Source organism: Mirounga angustirostris, unplaced genomic scaffold (genome assembly GCF_029215605.1).
Source record: "Mirounga angustirostris isolate CCGP_5_RB_7025 unplaced genomic scaffold, mMirAng1.0.hap1 SCAF_10, whole genome shotgun sequence".
Classification (NCBI taxonomy): Eukaryota; Metazoa; Chordata; class Mammalia; order Carnivora; family Phocidae; genus Mirounga; species Mirounga angustirostris.
The window spans coordinates 25,923,800-25,946,566 of NW_026991718.1; the positions used below are offsets into that span (position 1 = coordinate 25,923,800).

General features: G+C 35.5%; 1 protein-coding gene across 11 annotated transcripts in view; it reads left to right on the forward strand.

Annotated features, from left to right (window-relative positions):
* BIRC6 (baculoviral IAP repeat containing 6) overlaps window positions 1-22,767 on the forward strand; it is a 227,694-nt gene that overhangs the window by 141,108 nt on the left and 63,819 nt on the right. For all 11 annotated transcript variants that reach the window (XR_006792448.3, XM_064572077.1, XM_045884369.3 and 8 more), the window contains 11 exons: window positions 879-1,100; window positions 2,229-3,009; window positions 4,563-4,706; window positions 5,147-5,276; window positions 10,031-10,162; window positions 10,929-11,096; window positions 12,285-12,458; window positions 13,567-13,763; window positions 15,210-15,510; window positions 18,120-18,337; window positions 22,210-22,374. Coding sequence is in view for 10 of the 11 variants with exons in the window: in XM_064572077.1 (XP_064428147.1) it covers window positions 879-1,100; window positions 2,229-3,009; window positions 4,563-4,706; window positions 5,147-5,276; window positions 10,031-10,162; window positions 10,929-11,096; window positions 12,285-12,458; window positions 13,567-13,763; window positions 15,210-15,510; window positions 18,120-18,337; window positions 22,210-22,374 (2,632 nt within the window). In the remaining variant the exon portion in view is untranslated. The remainder of the gene's footprint in view (window positions 1-878; window positions 1,101-2,228; window positions 3,010-4,562; window positions 4,707-5,146; window positions 5,277-10,030; window positions 10,163-10,928; window positions 11,097-12,284; window positions 12,459-13,566; window positions 13,764-15,209; window positions 15,511-18,119; window positions 18,338-22,209; window positions 22,375-22,767) is intronic.

A 22,767-nucleotide genomic window follows, 5' to 3' on the forward strand; every position in this document is an offset into this window, starting at 1 on the left:
AAATATAAATACTATGTTTTAAGAACTCAATTATAAATCTTAACCCATTTTCTGTATTTTATATAAACTCCAAAGCCTTATTGGTTTAAAAAGTCTTGTTCTCAGTCAGTAGCGCCCTGCTCCAGGGTATTGAGGGTAGGGTAGCACTTGAAAAAAAGTATATATTTTGGGGCTATATTGTGTTTTCAGCATGAAGGGGGGTGGGTGACTGCTGCTAGTATTTAATGGTTGGGGACCAGAGGTGTGACACGTGCTCTATTGCATGAGGTTCTGCACAGTGAAGAATTAGCACCAGATTACTGCTCTCGGTTGTGTGGATTTGTTATGAGATAAAATTTACAAGAGACAGTGAATTTGTTAAGCTTTGTATCCTGTAATTTCAGATAGTGATAGTTTTTTGTTTTTGTTTTTTTTTAAGATTTTATTTATTTATTCATGAGAGACAGAGAGAGAGAGACAGAGGCAGAGGCAGAGGGAGAAGCAGGCTCTCCGCGGAGCAGGGAGCCTGATGCGGGACTCGATCCCAGGACCCTGGGATCATGACCTGAGCTGAAGGCAGACGCTTAACCGACTGAGCCACCCAGGCGTCCCTTGTTTTTTTTTTTTAATAAATGAGTTAAGTTAATGTTTATTTGCAAAATTATAGTTACGTTATTTCAAACATTTTCATCAGTTAAGATTAGTAAGGTTATGGGAAAACTAGAACTACTATATTCTTTCTGCTTATATAAATTCCTTTTTCTTCCTATTTTAGATTAAATTTACCAAAAACAATATGTTATTCTCATATATATGTTGCTGACATGTAATGGTGATATTTATCCGTATTAAATGTCAGTTGTGGTATAATTGGTTATTTGAATTCGTTTTCTTTTAAGAATCCAGGCCTTGTTAAAATGGGTCAGTGATTCTGCAAGAGTGGCTGCTATGAGGAGAAGTGGCAGGATGAGCTACATGTGCCCTAACTCTTCAGCAGTAGAGTATGGTCTTCTCATGCCATCTCCTTCTCATCTTCACTGTGTGGCAGCAATTCTGTGGCATAGTTACGAACTGCTTGTAGAGTATGATTTACCAGCGCTGCTGGACCGAGAGCTCTTTGAGTAAGTACGATTTTTGAAATCTTTTTTTCCCCCAGTACTAGATCTTTATAGGTTTTCACTTGATGAAGCAGTATTTTATATGCCTATTTGGATAATAATAATACTTTGAAAGTAGTAGTTAAATTTAGTCAGGTGTAATTTTGAAATAGGTGTCACACAAATTTGATTAATTTATATTCATGTCATTGCATTGCATGTTTTTCCTACCTAAAATCAGAGTGTTTAATGTATGTGTTCCTCCAGTTCGTAGTGTTTATTCTTTTTTGCAAATTTACCCACCAGAATTTTTTTTTAATAGGCTCCATGCCCAGCGTGGAGCCCAGTGCGGGGCTTGAACTCATGACCTTGAGATCAAAACCTGAGCTGAGATCAAGTGTCAGACGCTTAACTGACTGAGCCACCCAGCCCCCACCCCACCAGATTTTTTTTATCTTTGATGTACAACTAGGGAGAAAAAGTATAGCTGGAAATTTTGAAAGAGTTACTACTTTGGAGAATTTTTATGCTTAGTTGTTTTTACTACTTTCTGGATATCTGATACAGTTGTTCTCCTCAGCTAAGGCTTTGCTGAACTTACTGCCTGATAATTGCTAAGTCTGTAAGAGAATATCATACTTACTTCTGAGGCGTTCCATGACTCTTAAAAGATTGGCCTTTTGACCTTCAGTCTGTCATTTTCATATGTGGCCTTCTCAGTTGGCATAACCCATGACTTATTAGTGAAACTCCCTAATAGTTTCTGATTTGCAAACGTGAATTTTAAGCCATCAATCATGTCAAATTCAATCTAAACGTTTCTTTTGTATAATTTTTCAGTGTTTCTTTATGTGACTTTTTTTGAGGACACAGAGAATGGTAGATCCATTTTAATATAGATCTCTTGATTTTCTGTACTCATTTTACAAGTCTAATATAACTTTGTCTACCTAAATACTTAAATAATATTTATCACAAGCAGTCTTCCTGAAGTCAATTGACAAAATATTGTTTTGTCAAATAAAATGTATAATCTTATAGATTTTATAATTTTATAGAGTATAGGTTGATTTCTAATAGAAGTATTAGAAACAGTGAGGTCTTTCTAAAGATACATACATAATGTTAACCTGGCATCTTTTATTCTCCTAGGTTACTTTTTAATTGGTCCATGTCTCTTCCCTGCAATATGGTTTTGAAGAAAGCTGTTGACAGTCTACTTTGCTCCATGTGTCATATACATCCAAATTATTTTTCTTTGCTCATGGGCTGGATGGGAATTACCCCTCCTCCAGTGCAGTGTCATCACAGACTGTCCATGACTGATGATAGCAAAAAGCAAGATCTTACTTCATCCTTAACAGATGACTCTAAAAATGCACAAGCACCTCTTGCACTAACTGAATCACATTTGGCGACCCTTGCGTCCTCTTCTCAATCTCCAGAAGCTATCAAACAGTTATTGGACTCAGGTTTGCCTTCTCTTCTTGTGAGGAGTCTGGCTAGTTTTTGCTTTAGTCACATTTCTTACTCAGAAAACATTGCTCAGTCAATAGATATTTCTCAGGACAAGCTCAGGCGGCATCATGTTGCACAGCAATGTAATAAGATGCCTATCACAGCAGACCTGGTTGCTCCTATTCTTAGGTTTTTGACAGAAGTTGGCAGTAGCCATGTTATGAAAGACTGGCTCGGTGGGTCTGAAGTCAATCCACTGTGGACAGCACTTCTGTTTTTATTGTGTCACTCTGGGTCTGCTTCTGGAGGACATAATTTAGGTGCCCAACAGACTAGTGCAAGATCAGCCTCTCTTTCTTCAGCTGCTCCAACAGGATTGACTACTCAACAGAGGACGGCAATTGAGAATGCGACTGTTGCGTTCTTTCTGCAGTGCATTTCATGCCACCCTAATAATCAAAAACTGATGGCCCAGGTAAGATTAGAAAAATTGGCTTATGTTTTAGGCATCTTATTTTAATACACTGTTTAATAACACTAATGAAATTAGTTGAGAAAGGGGTATGTGTTACAGGTGATGATGTAGTTTGGGATCCGGTGCATTAAAGGATCTGTATTTATTTATTTATTTATTTATTAAAGACTTTATTTATTTATTTAATTGACACAGAGAGAGAGAGAGAGAGCGCATGAGGGGGAACACAAGTAGGGGGAGTGGGAGAGGGAGAAGCAGGCTTCTGGCCAAGCAGGGAGCCCGATGCGGGGCTTAATCCCAGTACCCCAAGATCATGACCTGAGCCGAAGGCAGTCGCCTAACCAACTGAGCCACCCAGGCACCCCATAAAGGATCTGAATTTAAACCATACTTAAAGTATTGATATCTGCTCCCTCCTCCTCTCAAGTGTCACATATTCCTTTTGATGAAATAATGGGCAAATTAATGGCAATTCTAGCTGTAATTGATACATTCCTCCTTTTAAACTCACAAACCCCCAATCCAATAAAAAGAACAAGCCCAGAAGAACAGCACTTCAGCTTCTGAAAGAGGATTGACCACTTGAAGGTGGTCATTGAGCATCTCATCTGTAGTGAGGCTTTGTGTTTTGTTGTTAACTGGATTGCTACAACTCTTGGTTTGCTTCTAATGAAGCAGACATTAGGATAGTTTTCAGATAGGAGACTCTTGACAAAACACATTAAAAATGTAAGAGATGATTTTATTGTAGTAAGTCCATGGGGCCAAAATCTTGAAAGTTAGAATTATTTCAAGAAGAATTCTAGTTGATTTTTGCCAGATTCTGCTCCTTTCTAGCTGTTTTGACTTTCATCAGGTTGTTTAGCCTATAAAATGGGAATGGTAATACCTGCCTCAAAGATTGTTTTTGAGACCATTAAAAACCGTAATGTATATAAGGTAACTAGCATAGAGCCTGTCTGGTATCTGGTAGGCACCAATAAATAGGAATCAGCTTCTTTTTTTTTTTTACTCCATGATTTGGAGTGCTTATTCAGGCCTGACTATTAATATCTAGAAGGATAGTTATAATAATTTTCAAAAAATACTGATTTAACTTTATTAAGAAGAATAACAAGATACTTTACTGTCAAAAGTAATTATTGTGAAACGATATCTGCTTAATGTGCCTAATTAAAAGGAAATGGTTAAATTATCAGTTTTAACCAAGGACAGGAGTATTTGAAAATTTGGCTTGTCCCTCTGGATAGCATGAGAACTCTGTGACTTGTTGCTTTCTGGCTTAATTTTCATCTCTCAGCTTCTTAATAAGGCTTTATGTTATATTTCTAATACCCTTTTTTCCGTAATTTTTATTGCATTGTAACGACATTGATATTGACTAAAGTTAAAAGTAACTTGGTTATGCTAGGTATTTTATTATGTAAAAACCCTGTAGTAGTAATTTCTCTTATTCACAGGAATTTTCTGTGGGGATAGTCTTTTTTATTCTCTAAAGTACAAAGGTGCAGGTAAATAGTGCACTTAACTTTTTAAATCTCTTTACTTGCCAGGTTCTCTGTGAACTCTTTCAGACATCTCCTCAAAGAGGGAACCTTCCAACATCAGGGAACATTTCGGGGTTTATACGTAGATTATTTTTGCAATTGATGCTGGAAGATGAGAAAGTGACAATGTTTCTTCAGTCTCCTTGTCCAGTGAGTATTTAACAGTTAAATAAATCTTAATAATTAGCTGTGTGCAAAGACATTTCATAATTTCATATCAGAACCTGGTGTCACCTCTACATCTTAATTTCTTACATAACAAACAAACGAGAATAACCTCTATACTCAATGATAGGACTTAAAAATCTCTTTTGAATAACCCTTCTTGTGATGAGTAGCCTAACTTATCCTACCATGAAAAGTATAATTTGGTTGGGGGAAAAAGTGACTGATTATTAGGTACAGTGGTGCTAATACAAAAGTTGACCAACAAATCAAATGGCAAATGCACCATATTTTAAAATATTACAAAATAAACCTTTTATATTTTGTGTGCATTTAAAATTTTTTATTCTTTTATGCTTTTGAAATTGTTTTATAATGATACATGTATCAAAAAAATCACTTCTTGATTTCTTTTGAATTTTCAGCTGTATAAAGGTAGAATTAATGCCACAAGCCATGTCATCCAGCATCCAATGTACGGAGCAGGCCATAAGTTCCGAACACTTCATTTACCAGTCTCAACAACATTATCAGAAGTTCTTGACAGAGTGTCAGGCAAGTCAGATTTAAGTATTAATTTGTCTTTGACTTTATGTTGGATTATATAGAATTTTGTTATTTTTTGTAACTTTATTTTACTGCATCTACTCACTCAGCAACTATTTAATGACTAGAAAAGGTCAATATGTCTTCGCATTTTGAAGCATGAGTAAGAAGCTGATGAAGGGGACAAAATGGACAATACATTCTAGCACCTGTAGTTCTTTTGGTGTCATGTGTGTTATGTGAGGTAATGACAGAATGGACAGTTGGAAATGTTGACAAGCCTTGGGAAGCCGTTGATGGGATTTTCTCACAAACCATCTGGCTGTCTTATAATAGATGATTTGCAGGCCATTAGTTGGGATGGCAGGACTCCAAATAAACGTTTACTAGCTCTCAGGACGAAATGGTCAAGAGAGAAGAATGAAGTAGGTAGATCAGATTGGTGACCTTATTGTTTATAACAGTGAAAACAGAAAGAAATTTTCCCTTAGGTTCTTGCCTATATTCTAAGATGAAGATGATGCCTTTGAACAGCATACAGGTTATTAAAATAAAAACAGTTTTTGATGGCAGAATGCAAATCCACTGTAGAAAGTTTGATTTTATTGCCTCTCAGAAATCCTGTGAATGAAATCAGTGTTGAATTGATTGAGCATCTTCTATGTCTAAGCACAGTAATCAGCCCTGAGGATATAAGAGAAAGCAAGACACACACTCTGCCCCTCAGAGTATTATGATCGTATGTATGTTATCAGATTAAAAAATAAATGAAATTTAAGAATGTTTGCATTCTAATACAAATGTAAGTAAGTATGTTCCTATCTGTATGCATTTTAAGGGGATACCTAAGCTTACAACTGTAGGAAGTTAGGAGTATCTCAGAAAAAAACTTACGTCTATTTATCAGTGGGAAATAGAAATCTAAGCTTAGAATAAAAAACTGGATTGAAGAGATTTCGAGGTTGTCACCATACATAGGTAGTAGGTTAAACCATGTGCATGGATGTGATCGCTATGAGAAAATAAAGTAGAAAAGAATCTTTTTTGGCTTTAGTCACTGCATCTAACCCAAGTGTGTATGTAATACTCTAATTCTTTTCTTGTTACAAGTTATAGGATAAAATGTTAGAGTACTATTATAAGTGCATATATAACATTTGTTCTTATTTGAAAATGTCTACCTTATCCTGTTACAGCTAAAGTTTTTTGAAAATTTGAGTTTACAGACTTTTTTCTGTCATAGCCTTGAAATTGTTCCTTCTACATGGTGAAGAAAAAAATGAATAATGAATTAATTAAATGAAAGAAGGACAAGTGGGGAAGAGTACTAAAGTTCAGTTATTGTGATTTCTTACATTTAACTTGATCGTAGAGAAGTAATAGACATTATTACAAAATAATTATTCAGAATAAAAATAGGGCATCTGGGTGGCTCAGTTGGTTAAGCGAATGCCTTCGGCTCAGGTCATGATCCTGGAGTCCCGGGATCAAGTCCTGCATCGGGCTCCCTGCTCAGCAGGGAGTCTGCTTCTCCCTCTGACCCAACCCCCTCTCATGCTCTCTCTCTCTTTCTCTCTCATTCTCTCTCTCAAATCTTTAAAAAAAAAAAAAATAAGGAATAGTTCCCTTTATTACCTACATATTTAAAAAATAAATTGATTGCTTTTTAAGAATACTACTCTTAGTAAAAAGTCCAACAGAGTCATCCTGAGCAAACACCAGAAGTTTCCAAGTGCTGAATTTAACCTTTATTTAGCAGTGTTTTGGTCTTTTAAGGCATGTTTATTATCTTTAGCCATATTTGATGATATATTTACATGTGTGTCTATATTTTATCAATATAAAAACAAAAACAAGTAATCCAAAATTACTTAATTTTATCCACTTCCTATAGCTTTTCACTACATTGCTTTCAAATAATAAAAGTCGTGTGTCAGTATTTTTGCTTTTACAAATTTCTCTCACTGCTTTTAAGCAGTTTGATTGTTATATGCCTTATAGTTTTTTGGGGGGGATGCAGGTTTGTTGACTTTCTTGACTCTGGATCTATAAATTTCATCAAATTTGGAATTTTTTTTAAAATTTAATTTTTTTTTTTGTAAATACTGTCTCAAATATTTTCTTTCTCCCTGTTTTTCTCCTCTCTTTGGGTAATTCCAGTTACACATTTTTATTAGGCCTCTTGAAGTTGTTTCACAGCTCACTGAAGCTCTGTTCATTTTTTCCCCCAACATTTCCCCCCTCTCTTTATATAATCTCCTTGTCCTTATCTAAAGTGTATAAGCTTTCCTCTATCATCTTAAACACACTGGTCTGTTTATATTGATTATCTTTTACTTACTATGGATTGTATATTACTGCTTTTTTATTTGCCTAGAAAAAAAAATTTTTTTAAGATTTTATTTATTTGACAGACAGTGAGAGAGGGAACACAAGCAGGGGGACTGGGAGAGGGAGAAGCAGGCTTCCCACTGAGCAGGGAGCCTGATGCGGGGCTCGATCCCTGGACCCCGGGATCATGACCTGAGCCAAAGGCAGACACTTAATGACTGAGCCACCCAGGCGCCCCTGTTTGCCTAGAAAATTTTATTGGATGCCAGGCAATGTGATTTCTTCTTTTTTACTTCTTTTGGGTGCTCGATATTTTTGTATTTTAATAAATATTTTTTATTTTGTTTTGGGTTAAAGTTATAGTAACTGAAAACATTGTTGCTTTTAGAGCCGACTTTTAAGTTTTATTAGGTAGACAAGAGCTGCTTTTAATCCAGAGCAGAACTTATTGTGATGATGGAAGTTTTTTTTTATAAACTTACGCTGTCTAGTACAGTAGCTCTCAAGCGCATGAAACGAGTTTGGTGAGACTAAGGAACTAAATTTTTAATGAATTTAATTTTTAAAAGGTGCTATATTGGAATAGAAGTAGGGAACCACATTTGAAAATGAAGGCTTAGGGCTACTTTGGCCTCACTAATGAGGTAATACCCTTCTGAGAACTCTGTTAGGAATTCAGTAGGCATTGGGGACACCATATATTACAGCCCTTATTTTAGACCCTGGGGTTGGTCCCCTTGTTACTTTTGAGAAGTACTTTCCTTGGCCTTTGGTGATTTCCTCATATAAAATGCTCAGAGACACTAGGTCTCTGGAGCTCTCTCTCTGCAGATCTCTCCTCCCTGGCAATGTGACCTAAAAACTGCAGCCAGCTGATTTTGTCTTCCTGGGTTCCCAGTCCCTGTCCCCACCTTGGGTGACTCCTGAGTTGTGCCAGTTTGTGGCCTGGGAAACTCTAGGCAGTCAGCTGTAGAAGTCCTAGGGCTCGCCTCATTAGCTTCCACTCACGCAGGCATCCCTCTCCGGTCTTCCTAATGGCCATTGTCTGAAAACTATTTAATGTACTTTCCTAGTTTTTAGTTATTTCAGGTAGGAGAGTAAATCTGGGTGTTGTTATTTTATCTTGACCAGAAGTGGTAATCCAAACTAGAACAATTTAAACAACGTTGAGAAAATTTTTCTTAGTGATATTTTTAAGTATTTGGCATTTGCTAGGATAACATTATGTTAAGTTCTTAGCACCTAATAATGATCTTTACTGGTTTTCCTGAAAATACTATGAATACTGTGAATTAATTGTGTGAATTTTTTATTATTTAAGTATTTCATTCTGACTTCTGTAACTATTTTGACATTTGGGGTTGCTTGGTTGTTTTTGGAAGAAAGTTAATGTATTGTTGCATTCTCTGTTTATTGTTTATAGTATTTACAGAATTTTTAAATTTCACAAAAAAACGGAACTCTCTAGAGGCAGTCTGCAGTTAGGAATGAACTCCAGAAATTGAGATCACAGGGATCTTTTCACACATTCAAAGATAGCTAAAGAGTAGGAAATAATACAAAACATAACTTTTTTTTAAAGATTTTATTTATTTATTTGACAGGGAGAGACACAGCGAGAGAGGGAACGCAAGCAGGGAGAGTGGGAGAGGGAGAAGCAGGCCCCCCGCAGAGCAGGGAGCCCGATGCAAAGCTCCATCCCAGGACCCTGAGATCATGACCCGAGCCAAAGGCAGATGCTTAATGACTGAGCCACCCAGGCACCCCCATTACATGATTTTTAATACCATGCCATATTCCAAAGTAATGAAAGAAAACATTAATTCAAAGAGTTTATCTTATTAAAGTCCTTATTAGTATTTGTTTTTAAAGTATCTAAGTTTCCTATGTTAAAAATAGCAAAACAAATCTTCATTACCGAACTGTGTTCCTTTCTACTCCTGTTTATAAAATAAGGAGTCTAATATAATGCTTTAGGATGAGTCCTGAGCTTGAATTCCATATTTGCCATTAATAGGTTAGATCAGTAACCTTGCTAAAGCCTGTTTCCTTATTTTGAGAATAATATTCTTTCTTGATACGCATGTTGTGAAGACAAAATTACATGTTGGTGGCAGGCACATTGAACTGTGCCTAAAATAAAGGAAATTTGGTAATAGTTTCTCCTTGCCTTGAGGTAATACCACTGTAATTTGTAATGTTTTCTAGAGATGAGAATTTAAGTATCCTGGCTTATGAACAGTGGTGATTCCATTACATTGATACCAGCAAGGATTGACTGTTAGGCTTTACCTCATCAGTTTCTTCTAAATGCATTTACATTCCGTCCATATTAGTGATAATGTCTTGTGTAATCTTTGTTTTGAAACCTTTGTAGCTTCCTTCTTAATGACTTTGAAAAGCAGTGTATTTTAGGTAATATTTTCTTACAGATACACCAAGTATCACTGCTAAACTAATTAGTGAACAGAAAGATGACAAAGAAAAGAAAAACCATGAAGAGAAAGAAAAAGTTAAGGCAGAAAATGGATTTCAGGACAATTACAGTGTTGTTGTTGCTTCAGGTACGCTTTCTGTTTTTTATAATGTTGATTTTGTTTGAGTTTTTTTTTAAATATGACAATACATATTTATAGGAACGTCATGTAATAAAAAGTATTAATGGAGAAAGCTGACTTGTAATGATGTTTTAATACTGGATGTAAAAACATTGCACCTGAAATCTGTTACTCGTTGGCAGTGTAATTATTACACTTATTTTATATCCAAAACTTAATATAGTTCATCAGATACTGAACATTTGTGAATTGTTTAGGTACTCCATTTAAGCTTGACAATGTACAGAGAATTGTGCTCAATACTGTCAGGAGATGAAGAAGACAAAATGGTCAAGATAACGGATCAATTTGGAGGATATTTTCTATAACATAAGTGAGATGATTTTAGTTCAAAGAAGAAGGTTTAGTCTGTATTACTTTACTCCTCAAATAGGAGATCTCTGTATTGGTGGAATTTATTCTATTTCAGAGAAGAATTGTGAGATTTCCTGCACATACACAAAAATTCTTTCTAGTAAATGGGCAGTCATCTCTATCTCAGAGACAGTAGAATTTAGCATTGTTTTTTACTCTCTTGAAAATAGTTAAAACGTGAAACCAAAATTCATGGTGTGTCATGAAGGGCAAATAAAATTGGGAGATAAAAATCAGAAGAAATATTTCTGTCTTTTGGCATTAGCTAGGAATGTGATGCTTTTTAAAAATATTGTAGAAATGCCCTTTTATTTCATTAGTGTGTTGCCTATCTATAGAATCTTCCTGATTCTTCTAGGGCTGAAATCCCAGTCTAAACGGGCTGTGTCAGCTACACCACCTCGTCCGCCATCCAGGAGAGGTAGGACAATGCCTGATAAAATAGGAAGTGCTTCTTCAGGAGCAGAGACTGCCAACAAAATAATTACTGTCCCAGTGTTTCACCTGTTCCACAAACTCTTGGCAGGTAATGTTCACAATATTTAAAAATAAGAAAAAATTTTGAAGACATGTAATTACCAGATTCCTGTTTAATCAAGTGCTTGTGATGAGATAAACATACTGTTCCCTCTTAAAAAAAAAATGAGAAAAGGAGTAACCTTTTACATATCCTTTTTAACATTATAATGTTGCATATTTACAGCTTACTGGTTTCCTAAATTTTGCTGTCAATGTGCTATAAAATCACTAATACTTCAAAGAGTTCATAACAAGTTGTATAGGAAGCAGTGTGAGGCAGATTTTGAAGAACTGGTTATAGTAGTGGAATTCTTTGCCATACCACTGATAGTTAAACAATATTTTCTCCGTAGGTGATACATATTCTTTGACCAGTATACTTTCCATTGGTCAAGGTGATACCCAGTTTATCTCCATTTTTGTGCCATATTGTTATAATCAAATTGCCAACTAACTTTGAAAGGATTTTCCTTCTTAGCTTTATGTTATTGATTTATAGCAGAGATCAACAACGTATGGCCAGTAGACTGAATCCCTCTCTATTAAAAAAAATATTTTTTTAAGATTTTATTTATTTTAGAGAGAGAGAGCTCAAGCAGGGGGAGGGGCAGAGGGAGAGAAAATCTCAAGCTGACTTGCTGTTAAGTGTGGAGCCTGATGTGGGGCTCAATCCCACGACACTACCATCATGACCCAAGCTGAAATCCAGAGTCAGATGCTTAACCAACTGAGCCACCCAGGCTCCCCTCTATCTCTGAAAAGGCTTTATTGAAATACAGCTATGCCCATTTATTTGTGTATCGTCCATAGCTGTTTTCATACCACAGTGGTAGAGTTAGTAGTTGCAGCAGAGACCATATAGTCTTCATAGCTTAAAATATTTATTATCTGGCCTTTTAGGGAAAAGATTTTGCCAACCCCAGATTTGTAGGAATGTCTGTTTCTTTGTTTCTTGCTATGGCTCAGAAGGTCTTGGTGGGATTTGGTTAGTGACTAATACTTTCTATAGACAATATTGTTCACATGTATCAGAAATAGATTTCTGTAAACTCCATGTGCTGATTTTAAATTTTTAAATTAGTGTCCGAATCAGAAGCTTAAGGTGCAGTTCAGTAAAAACAGTAACTGACTAAATCAAACCAAGTAAATGTCTCCCTCTTGGATTCTAGATTTAACTTAGTTATGTCATTTTTAGGCCAGCCATTGCCAGCAGAAATGACGCTTGCCCAACTCTTAACTCTTCTTTATGACCGAAAACTTCCTCAAGGTTACCGTTCAATAGACCTGACTGTTAAATTGGGATCTAGAGTTATCACAGACCCAAGTCTGTCAAAAACAGACTCTTTTAAAAGGTTACACCCTGAAAAAGGTATGTATGTGATATTCCTTTAAAATTACAGTCCATGATCCAAGAAGTAGGGATTTCTGTAGCTGATGACTTAATTTACTTTTTTATTATATCAAGCTAACAAAGTATTTTTCTTCATGATGGAATTATTTATAGATATAAAAATTGCTCTTGTTTTCACTAGAAATTAATCTTAATTTCTCTTACAGCATCACTTATTTTATGAACACATATGCTTTATTGTTAGCCTTTTGCATTCTTTAGTAAATTTTAGAATATTTCCTTTGCTCGGTTTTCAGGAGGATTATTCGGGGGTTTTCTAGTGGTTATAGAATCTAGTTAAGTTAAACATACTAACCTTTTGGTTTTCTTTGGTGAGTGATTCAAAGTTAAATCAATATGGTGTAATTTTTTTTTTAATATTTATTTATTTGACACACAGAGATAGTGAGATGAGAGTAGGAACACAAGCAGGGGGAGTGGGAGAGGGAGAAGCAGCCTTCCTGCTGAGCAGGGAGCCCAATGTGGGACTCAGTCCCAGGACCCTGGGATCATGAACTGAGCCAAAGGCAGACGCTTAATGACTGAGCCACCCAGGCACCCAGTATGGTGTAATTTTTAGTTTTCAGTATGAGAAGTCTTTGTTGGTATTCAGTTTTTCCTAATTGGATACTTCAGAACATGATGTACATATGTTAGTATTTGCTTTGATTCTCTGCAGACTTACTTATTTTTACATGCATTATAACTTAGAAATATGCCCTAAAGGACAATGCTTCTCAAACTTAAAAAATATGCTTATAAATTACCTATAGAACACTGTTAAAATGCAGATTCTTATTCAGTAGGTCAGGGGTGGGACCTGAGATTCTACATTTCAGAAGCTCTTAGATGATGCCAGTGCTCATATGCCAATGACTGTACTTTGAGTAGCAGGACTTTGAGAGGCAACATCAGAAATGATTTAAAAATTACTGTAGCATCTAGCCTTAAAGCTTTATCTGAATAACCTAAGATATTTATGCTCTTTTGTTGAGTAGAGAGGTGACAATAAGATCTGCTTTGTAAATGAAAGATTATTATAAAAAGAGACCCTTTCTCACCTGTTATTTGTAATTTATTGTTCTAGATCATGGAGACTTACTTGGTAGCTGTCCAGAAGATGAGGCTCTCACTCCAAGTGATGAATGTATGGATGGGATATTGGATGAATCTTTACTTGAAACCTGTCCCATTCAGTCACCATTACAAGTTTTTGCAGGAATGGGTGGACTGGCTCTTATTGCAGAAAGACTACCCATGCTATATCCAGAAGTAATTCAACAAGTAAGATAAGATTCCTAATTGAATATATCATTCCGTGGCAAAGCCCTTTGTTCTCTTTTATTGCTTTTTTAAAAAAACTCACTTGTGTTAACCTTTTGGGAGTACCCTTTCCCTTACACTCCTTGAGCATCATATAATTTCAAAGGTCAGCCTGTACAGAGCTTTGTGAGAATTAGTTGGTACCAAAAAAATGCTGACGGCCGAGCACATTTGCCAAACTCATTATGCTGCAGCATTTACCTTGATTTTATGGTCGTCACACTGTAGCATTTTTATTTCTGTGCTTCTTCGGGCATATTAATTATGGATATCACTGGAAATGGGAGAGTAAGATGGTAGTGTATACTGCTACCCAAATGCATTGTCTTTTTGTTTAACTGTTTTTCCTGTTTTAGGTACCATTTCTATTTTAGGTAGCTTTAAAAACATACTGCTTTAACCTCTTTACTGTTAATTAATTTTGCTATTATGGATGTATGTATTTTCAGTGCTCTCTTATTAGTGTGGAGGGAGTATGGCTCATGGAAAGTTGTAATTACAAAGCACTTTATGTTTATTGAATGAAGTAGGGAAATTATTCCCTGTAATTACATGTACTGAGTATATATATATATATATTAGTTTCCTAGGGCTGCTGCAACAAAGGACCACAAACTGAATGGCCTGAAACAACAGAAATTTATTCTTTTACAGTGTAGGGAAGCTATAAGTCTGAAATCAGGTTGTCACCAGACCCATGGCCCCTGTGCAGGCTGTGGGGAAGAATCCATCCTTGTCTCTTCTTAGCCACTGGTGGTTGCTGGCACTTGGCATTCATTGGCTTGTAGCTCCACCAGTCCGATTTCTGCGTGTATTTTCACACGGCCATCTTTCTCGTCAAAGACATTGAAGACAGTTGTCATGGATTTAGGATCCACCCTGATCCATCTGCAGGGACCCTAGTTCCATACTGATGTAGAGTAAGAAATGAATGAATAAATAGGTGGAGAAGAAGGGAACATTTTTACCTATAGTTCAGGGCCAACTAATAAATGTAGAAGGAATGATGGAAAGCCACCATTTGACACCCAATGTAATAATTACTGTTTTAGGCAAGAATTTTTAAAATGCTAATTCTAATTGATCAAAGTTTGGGGAGAAACAAGATACATAGATAGCCTCAAAGACTCTGTCTACAGATTCTTAACTAATTATAAAGGATAAAATAGTAACTTTATTTATAAATAAATGTATGGATGTGTGTATCTAAAGTAGAGATACGTGGCAGATACCACCACACTCATGATATAATTTAATTCCTGATGATTTGGAAGCTTTTTAAAAATACGTCCCTTTATTGGTCCTTTTATTCCTGTATTTGAGAGAGATCGTTTAAAATCACATCTTTAATTTGAGCCTAATGTTGAAACACACAAATAGCCAAGCAAAAATTTTCTTTTTTTTTAGGTAAGTGCTCCAGTGGTGACTTCTACCACTCAGGAAAAGCCAAAAGATAGTGATCAGTTTGAATGGGTGACCATTGAACAGTCAGGGGAATTAGTTTATGAAGCACCAGAAACCATTGCAGCTGAACCTCCACCTATCAAATCAGCAGTACAGACCATGTCTCCCATTCCTGCCCATTCTTTGGCTGCTTTCGGATTATTTCTTCGTCTTCCGGGCTATGCTGAAGTCCTACTGAAAGAGAGAAAACATGCCCAGTGCCTTCTGCGACTGGTATTGGGAGTGACGGATGATGGAGAAGGAAGTAAGTGTTTAGAATTATTAATGAAATTTAACATAGGTTGTGTAAAAGTTATTCAGATCCGTGCTTATTATTCATTATTTCTTTCACAGGAAAGCTACTAGATCATTTGTTCTTGGTAGTTTCATTCTAATGATACATATAACAAGCCCTAAAGAATCTTCATGTTCATTACTTTTTCATTCAAAATGTATTCATTGTTTACAAAACTGCTGGGCAGCATCAGAGGCAGTCAAAAATGAAGGAGGTATTTAGATCCTGCCCTCATGTAGCTAATGTTCTCCAGTAGTAGCAACAAGCAGTACATATAAGCATAGACTTAAGTTACAACAGACTTGCGAGAAGTACAGTACTGTGAAGGCTCACGGGTATGAGACTATTTCCTTACTACCCAGCTATGTGAGTAAAGTGGCAGAGTGATTTTTAGTGGGGCCTTGAAGGATAGTCCATTTAAATAGGCTGAGATGAGCTAGAAAGAAGATGATTTGAGCAGTGTTTGTGTGCTCAGATTAAATGAGAGAGGATAAGTTAGCTGATGAAAATTTACATAAAAAGCACTGAGAGCTCATTCTAAAAACTATTATTGATAACAGATTGTGGAAAGTCTTATTAAGAACTTCAGATTTTAGAGCGCCTGGGTGGCTCAGTTGGTTAAGCGACTGCCTTCGGCTCAGGTCATGATCCTGGAGTCCCGCGTTGGGCTCCCCGCTCAGCAGGAGTCTGTTTCTCCCTCTGACCCTCCCCCCTCTCATGTGCTTTCTCTCTCTGTCAAATAAATTTAAAAAATCTTTAAAAAAAAAAAAGAACTTCAGATTTTTTTCTGAATAGTAATGAAAATTTATTAAAACGTATGAACCAAGTCATGATATGATGATAATCTTTCTTAAGAAAGTGAATCTGGAAGCAGTGTTTAGACTAAAGAGAACAGAATGTGGAAAGTAACATTATATAATAATTTATTTTGTAGTATAATATTACAGAATAATAATAAAAAAGATAGTAGGAAGGGAAAAAATGAAGGGAAGAATTGGAGGGGGAGATGAACCATGAGAGACTATGGACTCTGAGAAACAAACTGAGGGTTCTAGAGGGGAGGGAGTGGGGGATGGGTTAGCCTGGTGATGGGTATTAAAGAGGGCACATATTGAATGGAGCGCTGGGTGCTATACACAAACAATGAATCATGGAACACTACATCAAAAACTAATGATGTAATGTATGGTGATTAACATATAATAAAATAAAATTTAAAAAAACTGTGGCAATTGTTTCCATTGGGCTGGCAATTTTATTTAATATAAAGGAACATAAAAGAAAAGTCATAATTTAGGGTAGCCTAGCAAGTAGATTTTCAATCAGGTTACCTGTGATTATTCAGTTAATGACCATTCCATCTGAAAATTAATTGTTCTTAATTTTAAAATCACATGGTTTTGATTAGAGGTGAAATCTGTCACATGCCAGCTAGAATACTGTTAAACCCTTACTACAAAGTATATTTAATCCAATAAAACTATGTGAATTTATTTGTGGATCCTATAACTCTGAAGCTATTGAATATTCAAAGTACATATTTTACAAAAAGCACATTCTTTTCTTTTGAATTTTCATGTTGATGGAATTCTTAAAAAATGGTGACATTGGGACACCTGGGTAACTCTGTCAGTTAAGCATCTGCCTTTGGCTCAGGTCATGATTCCAGGGTTCTGGAATCAAGTCCCGCATTGGGCTCCCTGCTCAGCAGGGTGCCTGCTTCTCCGTCTGCCTGCCGCTCTCCCCCTGCTTGTATGCACACTCTATTGCTATGTCTCAAATAAATAAATGAAATCTTTAAAAAAAATGGTGACATTATTTTAAATGTTTTTCTAATAACTTATTAAATTACATACTATAAATAGTCTTGGTTGTTTGGTTTCATATATAAACTATATACCTATTTCAGTAGATCAGGAATTTTTTTTAACTTAAGTAGATAAAGAGATACGTTTTATTTTGGTACTCTATCACAAAATGATAGGTGTAACCCTAAGCAGAAAATTGTCTTTATATCATTTCACGCTTTTTTTTAGTGAATATACAGTGAATGTTTATTAAAAAGTATAACACTGATATCTGTTGTCTCATCCACCGTTCATGTAGTGGTGGTTTTTATTTTGGTTTGGTTTGGGTTTTTTTTGTTTAACATTCCTTTCTAAAGCTACATGTAGTAGCAAACTGTATCACAGACCAAATAAAATGGTTTCACTCTTTCATTACTTGTTCATGGTGGAAACTATTCCCAAGTCAATCAGGAACTTTAAATGCTTCTATTTTAGTTGTTAGGTTTCTGTTCAGTTTCTCATTTATAATAATATTGACGTAGTCTATATTAATTATCATATGTATATATTTCAACTTTTATTTGTTTACATATACTATGTCTTAAAGAGATTTTCCAGATACTTCTTATTATTAAACTTCCAGATATTATTCTGTTTGTGGTCTTTGGGTTGTTTTTTTTTTTAATAAATTTAATGATATGTTATGTTGTCACTATTAATTTGTGACCTGTATATTGTTCCTTATTGTGTTCTTAAATATTTTTAATTTTGAGTTCTCTTTTCTTAATCTAGGTCATATTCTGCAATCTCCATCAGCCAATGTGCTTCCAACTCTTCCTTTCCATGTCCTTCGTAGCTTGTTTAGCACTACACCATTGACAACTGATGATGGTGTACTTCTAAGGCGGATGGCATTGGAAATTGGAGCACTACACCTAATTCTTGTCTGTCTCTCTGCTCTGAGCCACCATGCCCCACGAGTTCCAAACTCTAGTCTCAATCAAGCAGAGGTAGGTTCAGTTTTAATTATTTAGATTATGAAAAAGGTAAGTTAAATTCATGGAGTACAGAATAGAGTTCTTCTGAAATAATATTTCAGAGATTCGTGTATTCCTTCTTTGTTTCTAAAAGGATATTTAAAAGAGAAACTATGAACTAAGTGTTTTCTTCTCCATTAGGCTCTTTTAGAAACCATAAGTTAATCCATCTACTTGAAAAACAAAGATTTAATAGCTTAAGAAGCTTTCCCATTTACCAGGATATGCTGAATTTATATGGTAATCTCTCTAGAAAATCCAAAAATAATTAATGGTATAAGTGAGTTTAATGAGGATACAGTATCCAGGTTCAGTATTTAAAATAAGTTACTTCTGGGGCGCCTGGGTGGCTCAGTCGTTACGCGTCTGCCTTCGGCTCAGGTCATGATCCCAGGGTCCTGGGATCGAGCCCCGCATTGGGCTCCCTGCTCAGCGGGAAGCCTGTTTCTCCCTCTCCCATGCCCCCTGTTTGTGTTCCCTCTCTCGCTGTCTCTCTCTCTGTCAAATAAATAAATAAAATCTTTAAAAAAATAAATAAAATAAGTTACTTCTGTATACCAGCAAGAATCATAAAATGAACTTTTTAAAGATACTTTTTTTTAGCACCAAAAGGAGTAAATACCTGTGAATGAATCTAAAAAAATATGTGCAAAACATTTATGCATGAAATATGTGAAGTTTTTTAAAGAAACACTAGTCTTTAATAAACAGATCTTTGCTCATGTTTATTTCCATGGGCACAGAAAATAGAACAGTTCAATAATATTTCTTATCAAAGTGATCTTTATGTTTGATGGAATTTCTTATTTATTTTAGAGGAAATTGACAAGCCAGTTCTAATATTTTTGGGGAAATGCAAAGGCTCAAGAATAGCCAAGGCAGTTTCAAAGAACAGTATACCTAGTAGACTTACTATCAAAATCCATTATTAAGCTGTGGTATTAGTACAAGGATAGATTAGAAGCCCAGCAAACAATAGAGACTCCCTGTGTGTTTGGTTATCTGATATGACAGTAGTAACTCTGCAACATAATGGAGTAAGTATGATCTTATCAGTAAATGATGGTGGGGTCACTTAAATGTTCTTGTGGAACAAAAATGAATCTTTAAACCTTAATGTACTCTACATGCAAAAATTAATCTAACTAGATGATAGATCTAAATGTATAGTGCCCTTTTACAAAAAAACATATACAGATATCTTTATGATCTTAGAGTAGATAGACTTCTTGAAAAGAATATTTAAAAAAGCACTAACCCGTAAGGGGAAAAAATTGAAAAAAAGCAACTATGTTAAAATTAAAAACTTTTTTCATCAAAAACACTAAGGATAGTGAAAAGGGAAGTCACACAATGGGATACCATACATAAATCTGTATGGGAGACTGTAGTTGGTTGTATCTGATGAAGAACTTCTATTCAGAATATTTGGAGAGCTTCAAAAATTACAAAAGGAAAAGGCAGAAAACCCAGTAGAAAAATAGGTGAAAGGCTAGAATGGGCACTTACAAGAGGGGCTACCTAAATATCCAATAAATGTGAAAAGATGATCTGTTTCATTAGTTAACAGAAAAGTACAAATGAAAACCCCTAATACACTACAATTACACACCCATCAGAAGGGGTAAAATTCCAAAACCACAATATCAAATATTGTCCCATCATCATTTGTCATAATTTAAAGTGAGTAGGATGGATAAAGTAATGTGGAGACAGTAGAAAGGATAAGGAAATTGTAGTCTACTATAAAATGGAATACTTTGGTGATGAAAGTACACGGCAACAGCCACCTACACACAATAGCAGTGATGCATTTCACAAGCACAACTAAAATGCCGTGCATAGTGGGATGTATATACAGCGTGACTCCATTTTTATAATGTTCAAAACTAGACAAATTGAAACTAGTGGCTAGAGTTTCATGCTTAGGTGGTAAAATTATGAAGAAGAGTAAGGAGGTAATGAGTATAAAAAATCAGGATTATAGTTAACTTTGTGGAGGAATTGAAGGTTTGTCGAATAGGCAGTGGAGCAGTGGCAAAGTCTTATGTGCAGTAATCTAATTCTTGACCTGCATAGTTAAGTTTTTGCAGTTCATTAAATTTTTTTGTTTTTTTCTGTGTATATGTTATACTTTATAGATTTTAATAAATAACTTTTTATCAATGGTATTCTATTGTTAACTGTTTATATGGTAATGAAATTGTCATTCATTTAACAGTTTATCTTATAAAATCTGAAAGATGGCATTTTCAGTCATTTATCCATAAAACTAAATTGCAGGTCAATTTATGAAAGTGTTGTACATAATATTCTTCCTTAGAAAATATTCCCATTAAAAGAAATGAAAAGCATTGGTATTACTTTTAAATAACCCTTGAAACTAATCTTAATTGCAAATGTTTTTGAGTGTACATAGTATATTTAGTGAAAACTCTTTAAAAGAGGATGCTTGTTATAGAATTAATTTTAATTTTACTGTCCACAAAAATAATAATAAAGAATCGACCTTTACAGAGTTTGAGGTTATGTTAATAAAGCCAGCGGTTCTCAGTAATTTCTTTTGTCTATACACCATTCACATTTTTAATATGTCCTCTTTTGCTAAAAGAGATTTTTCTATACATCACATTCTGAATAAGAAAGAAATTGAGAGGGGTGCCTGGGTGGCTCAGTTGGTTAAGCGACTGCCTTCGGCTCAGGTCATGATCCTGGAGTCCCGGGATCGACTCCCACATCGGGCTCCCTGCTCGGCGGGGAGTCTGCTTCTCCCTCTCACCCTCCTCCCTGTCATGCTCTCTGTCTCTCATTCTCTCTCTCTCAAATAAATAAATAAAATCTTTAAAAAAAAAAAAAAAGAAACAGAATTATTCCTTCTAGAAATAGAAGCAATCTTGCTTACTGTGATTGAAAACATAGGACACCATTATAGAATTCTCCTAAGATATGCTTGTACTGGATTCATCCTAAGGGATCTGGCTCATATCCGTATTCCTTTCACTGTTTTCTCTATTTAATTTTAAGTCATTGACACTGTAGTCTTTACTCCGTGTTTTACTGATAAATATTTTAAAATTTTTATTTATTCTTTTTTTTTTTTTAAGATTTTATTTATTTATTTGACAGAGAGACCGACAACAAGAGAGGGAACACAAGCAGGGGGAGTGGGAGAGGGAGAACCAGGCTTCCCGCAGAGCAGGGAGCCCGATGTGGGGCTCGATCCCAGGACCCTGGGATCATGACCTGAGCCGGAGGCAGATGCTTAACGACTAAGCCACCCAGGCGCCCCTATTTATTTATTGTTAAATAGACACATTGGTTCTCCATTTTCCCCTTCCCGCAGTCCCTGGCAACTACCAGTCTGTGTTCTGTCTCTCTGTATTTACCTACTGTGTGTATTTAATATAAATGGAATGGTATAGTATGTTATCTTTTGTGTCTGTCTTCTTTGACTTAGCATGTTTTTGATGTTCATCCACAAAATAGCGTACGTGTATCATATTTTATTACTTCTTATGGCTGAGTAATTCTATTGTATGTATATATATCACAGTTTGTTTATACATTCTTCCATTGATGGGTATTTGGGCTGTTTTGATTTTTTGGCTATTATGAATAGTCTTGCTGTGAAAACACATGGACCTGTATTTGAGTATCAGTTTTTATTTCTTTGGTTATATACCTAGGAATGGAATTGCTGGGTCACATAGTAACCCATTATTAAATTTTTTGAAGAGTCCTCAGACTATTTTCTATAGCAGTTGAACTATTTATGTTTGTACTGATAAATATTTTTGAGGGTAAATAAAATCAGATAGTAAGAAGTTTCCGTTTTTTGTTATAAGCCACAGGTATCAAGCTCTCATAACCCTACATCAACAGAAGAACAGCAACTGTACTGGGCCAAAGGGACTGGCTTTGGGACAGGCTCTACAGCTTCTGGATGGGACGTGGAACAAGCCTTAACCAAACAGAGGCTGGAGGAGGAGCATGTCACCTGTCTTCTGCAGGTGTGCTTACAAAGTTGATATTGTCAGGGATAATAGTTAAATTATTTTTTTTCTATTTGTATTGATTTTTAAATATTGATAACTATCCTGCTCATCCTCAGCTACTTCCGTAAAACATATTATGCTCCTTCCTCTCAGTACATTTAAGATACCACTGGACAAAGATTATTCTTCCCTACTTGTAACTATAAATTTCTTCCCTCTCAATTAGCTTCTTCACTGAGAGGAAAGTGGCAAAGATGAAATTATCCAGTAACTGGAAAATGTACCATATCTACCTCCCTCCAGTCATCTTTTCATCTGAAGTGCTGTGTCTGGACTCTTAAGGAAAAAAAAAATTTATTTATATCTTTGTTTCTCATACTGCTTTATTACTTTTCTAGAATCAGGCAA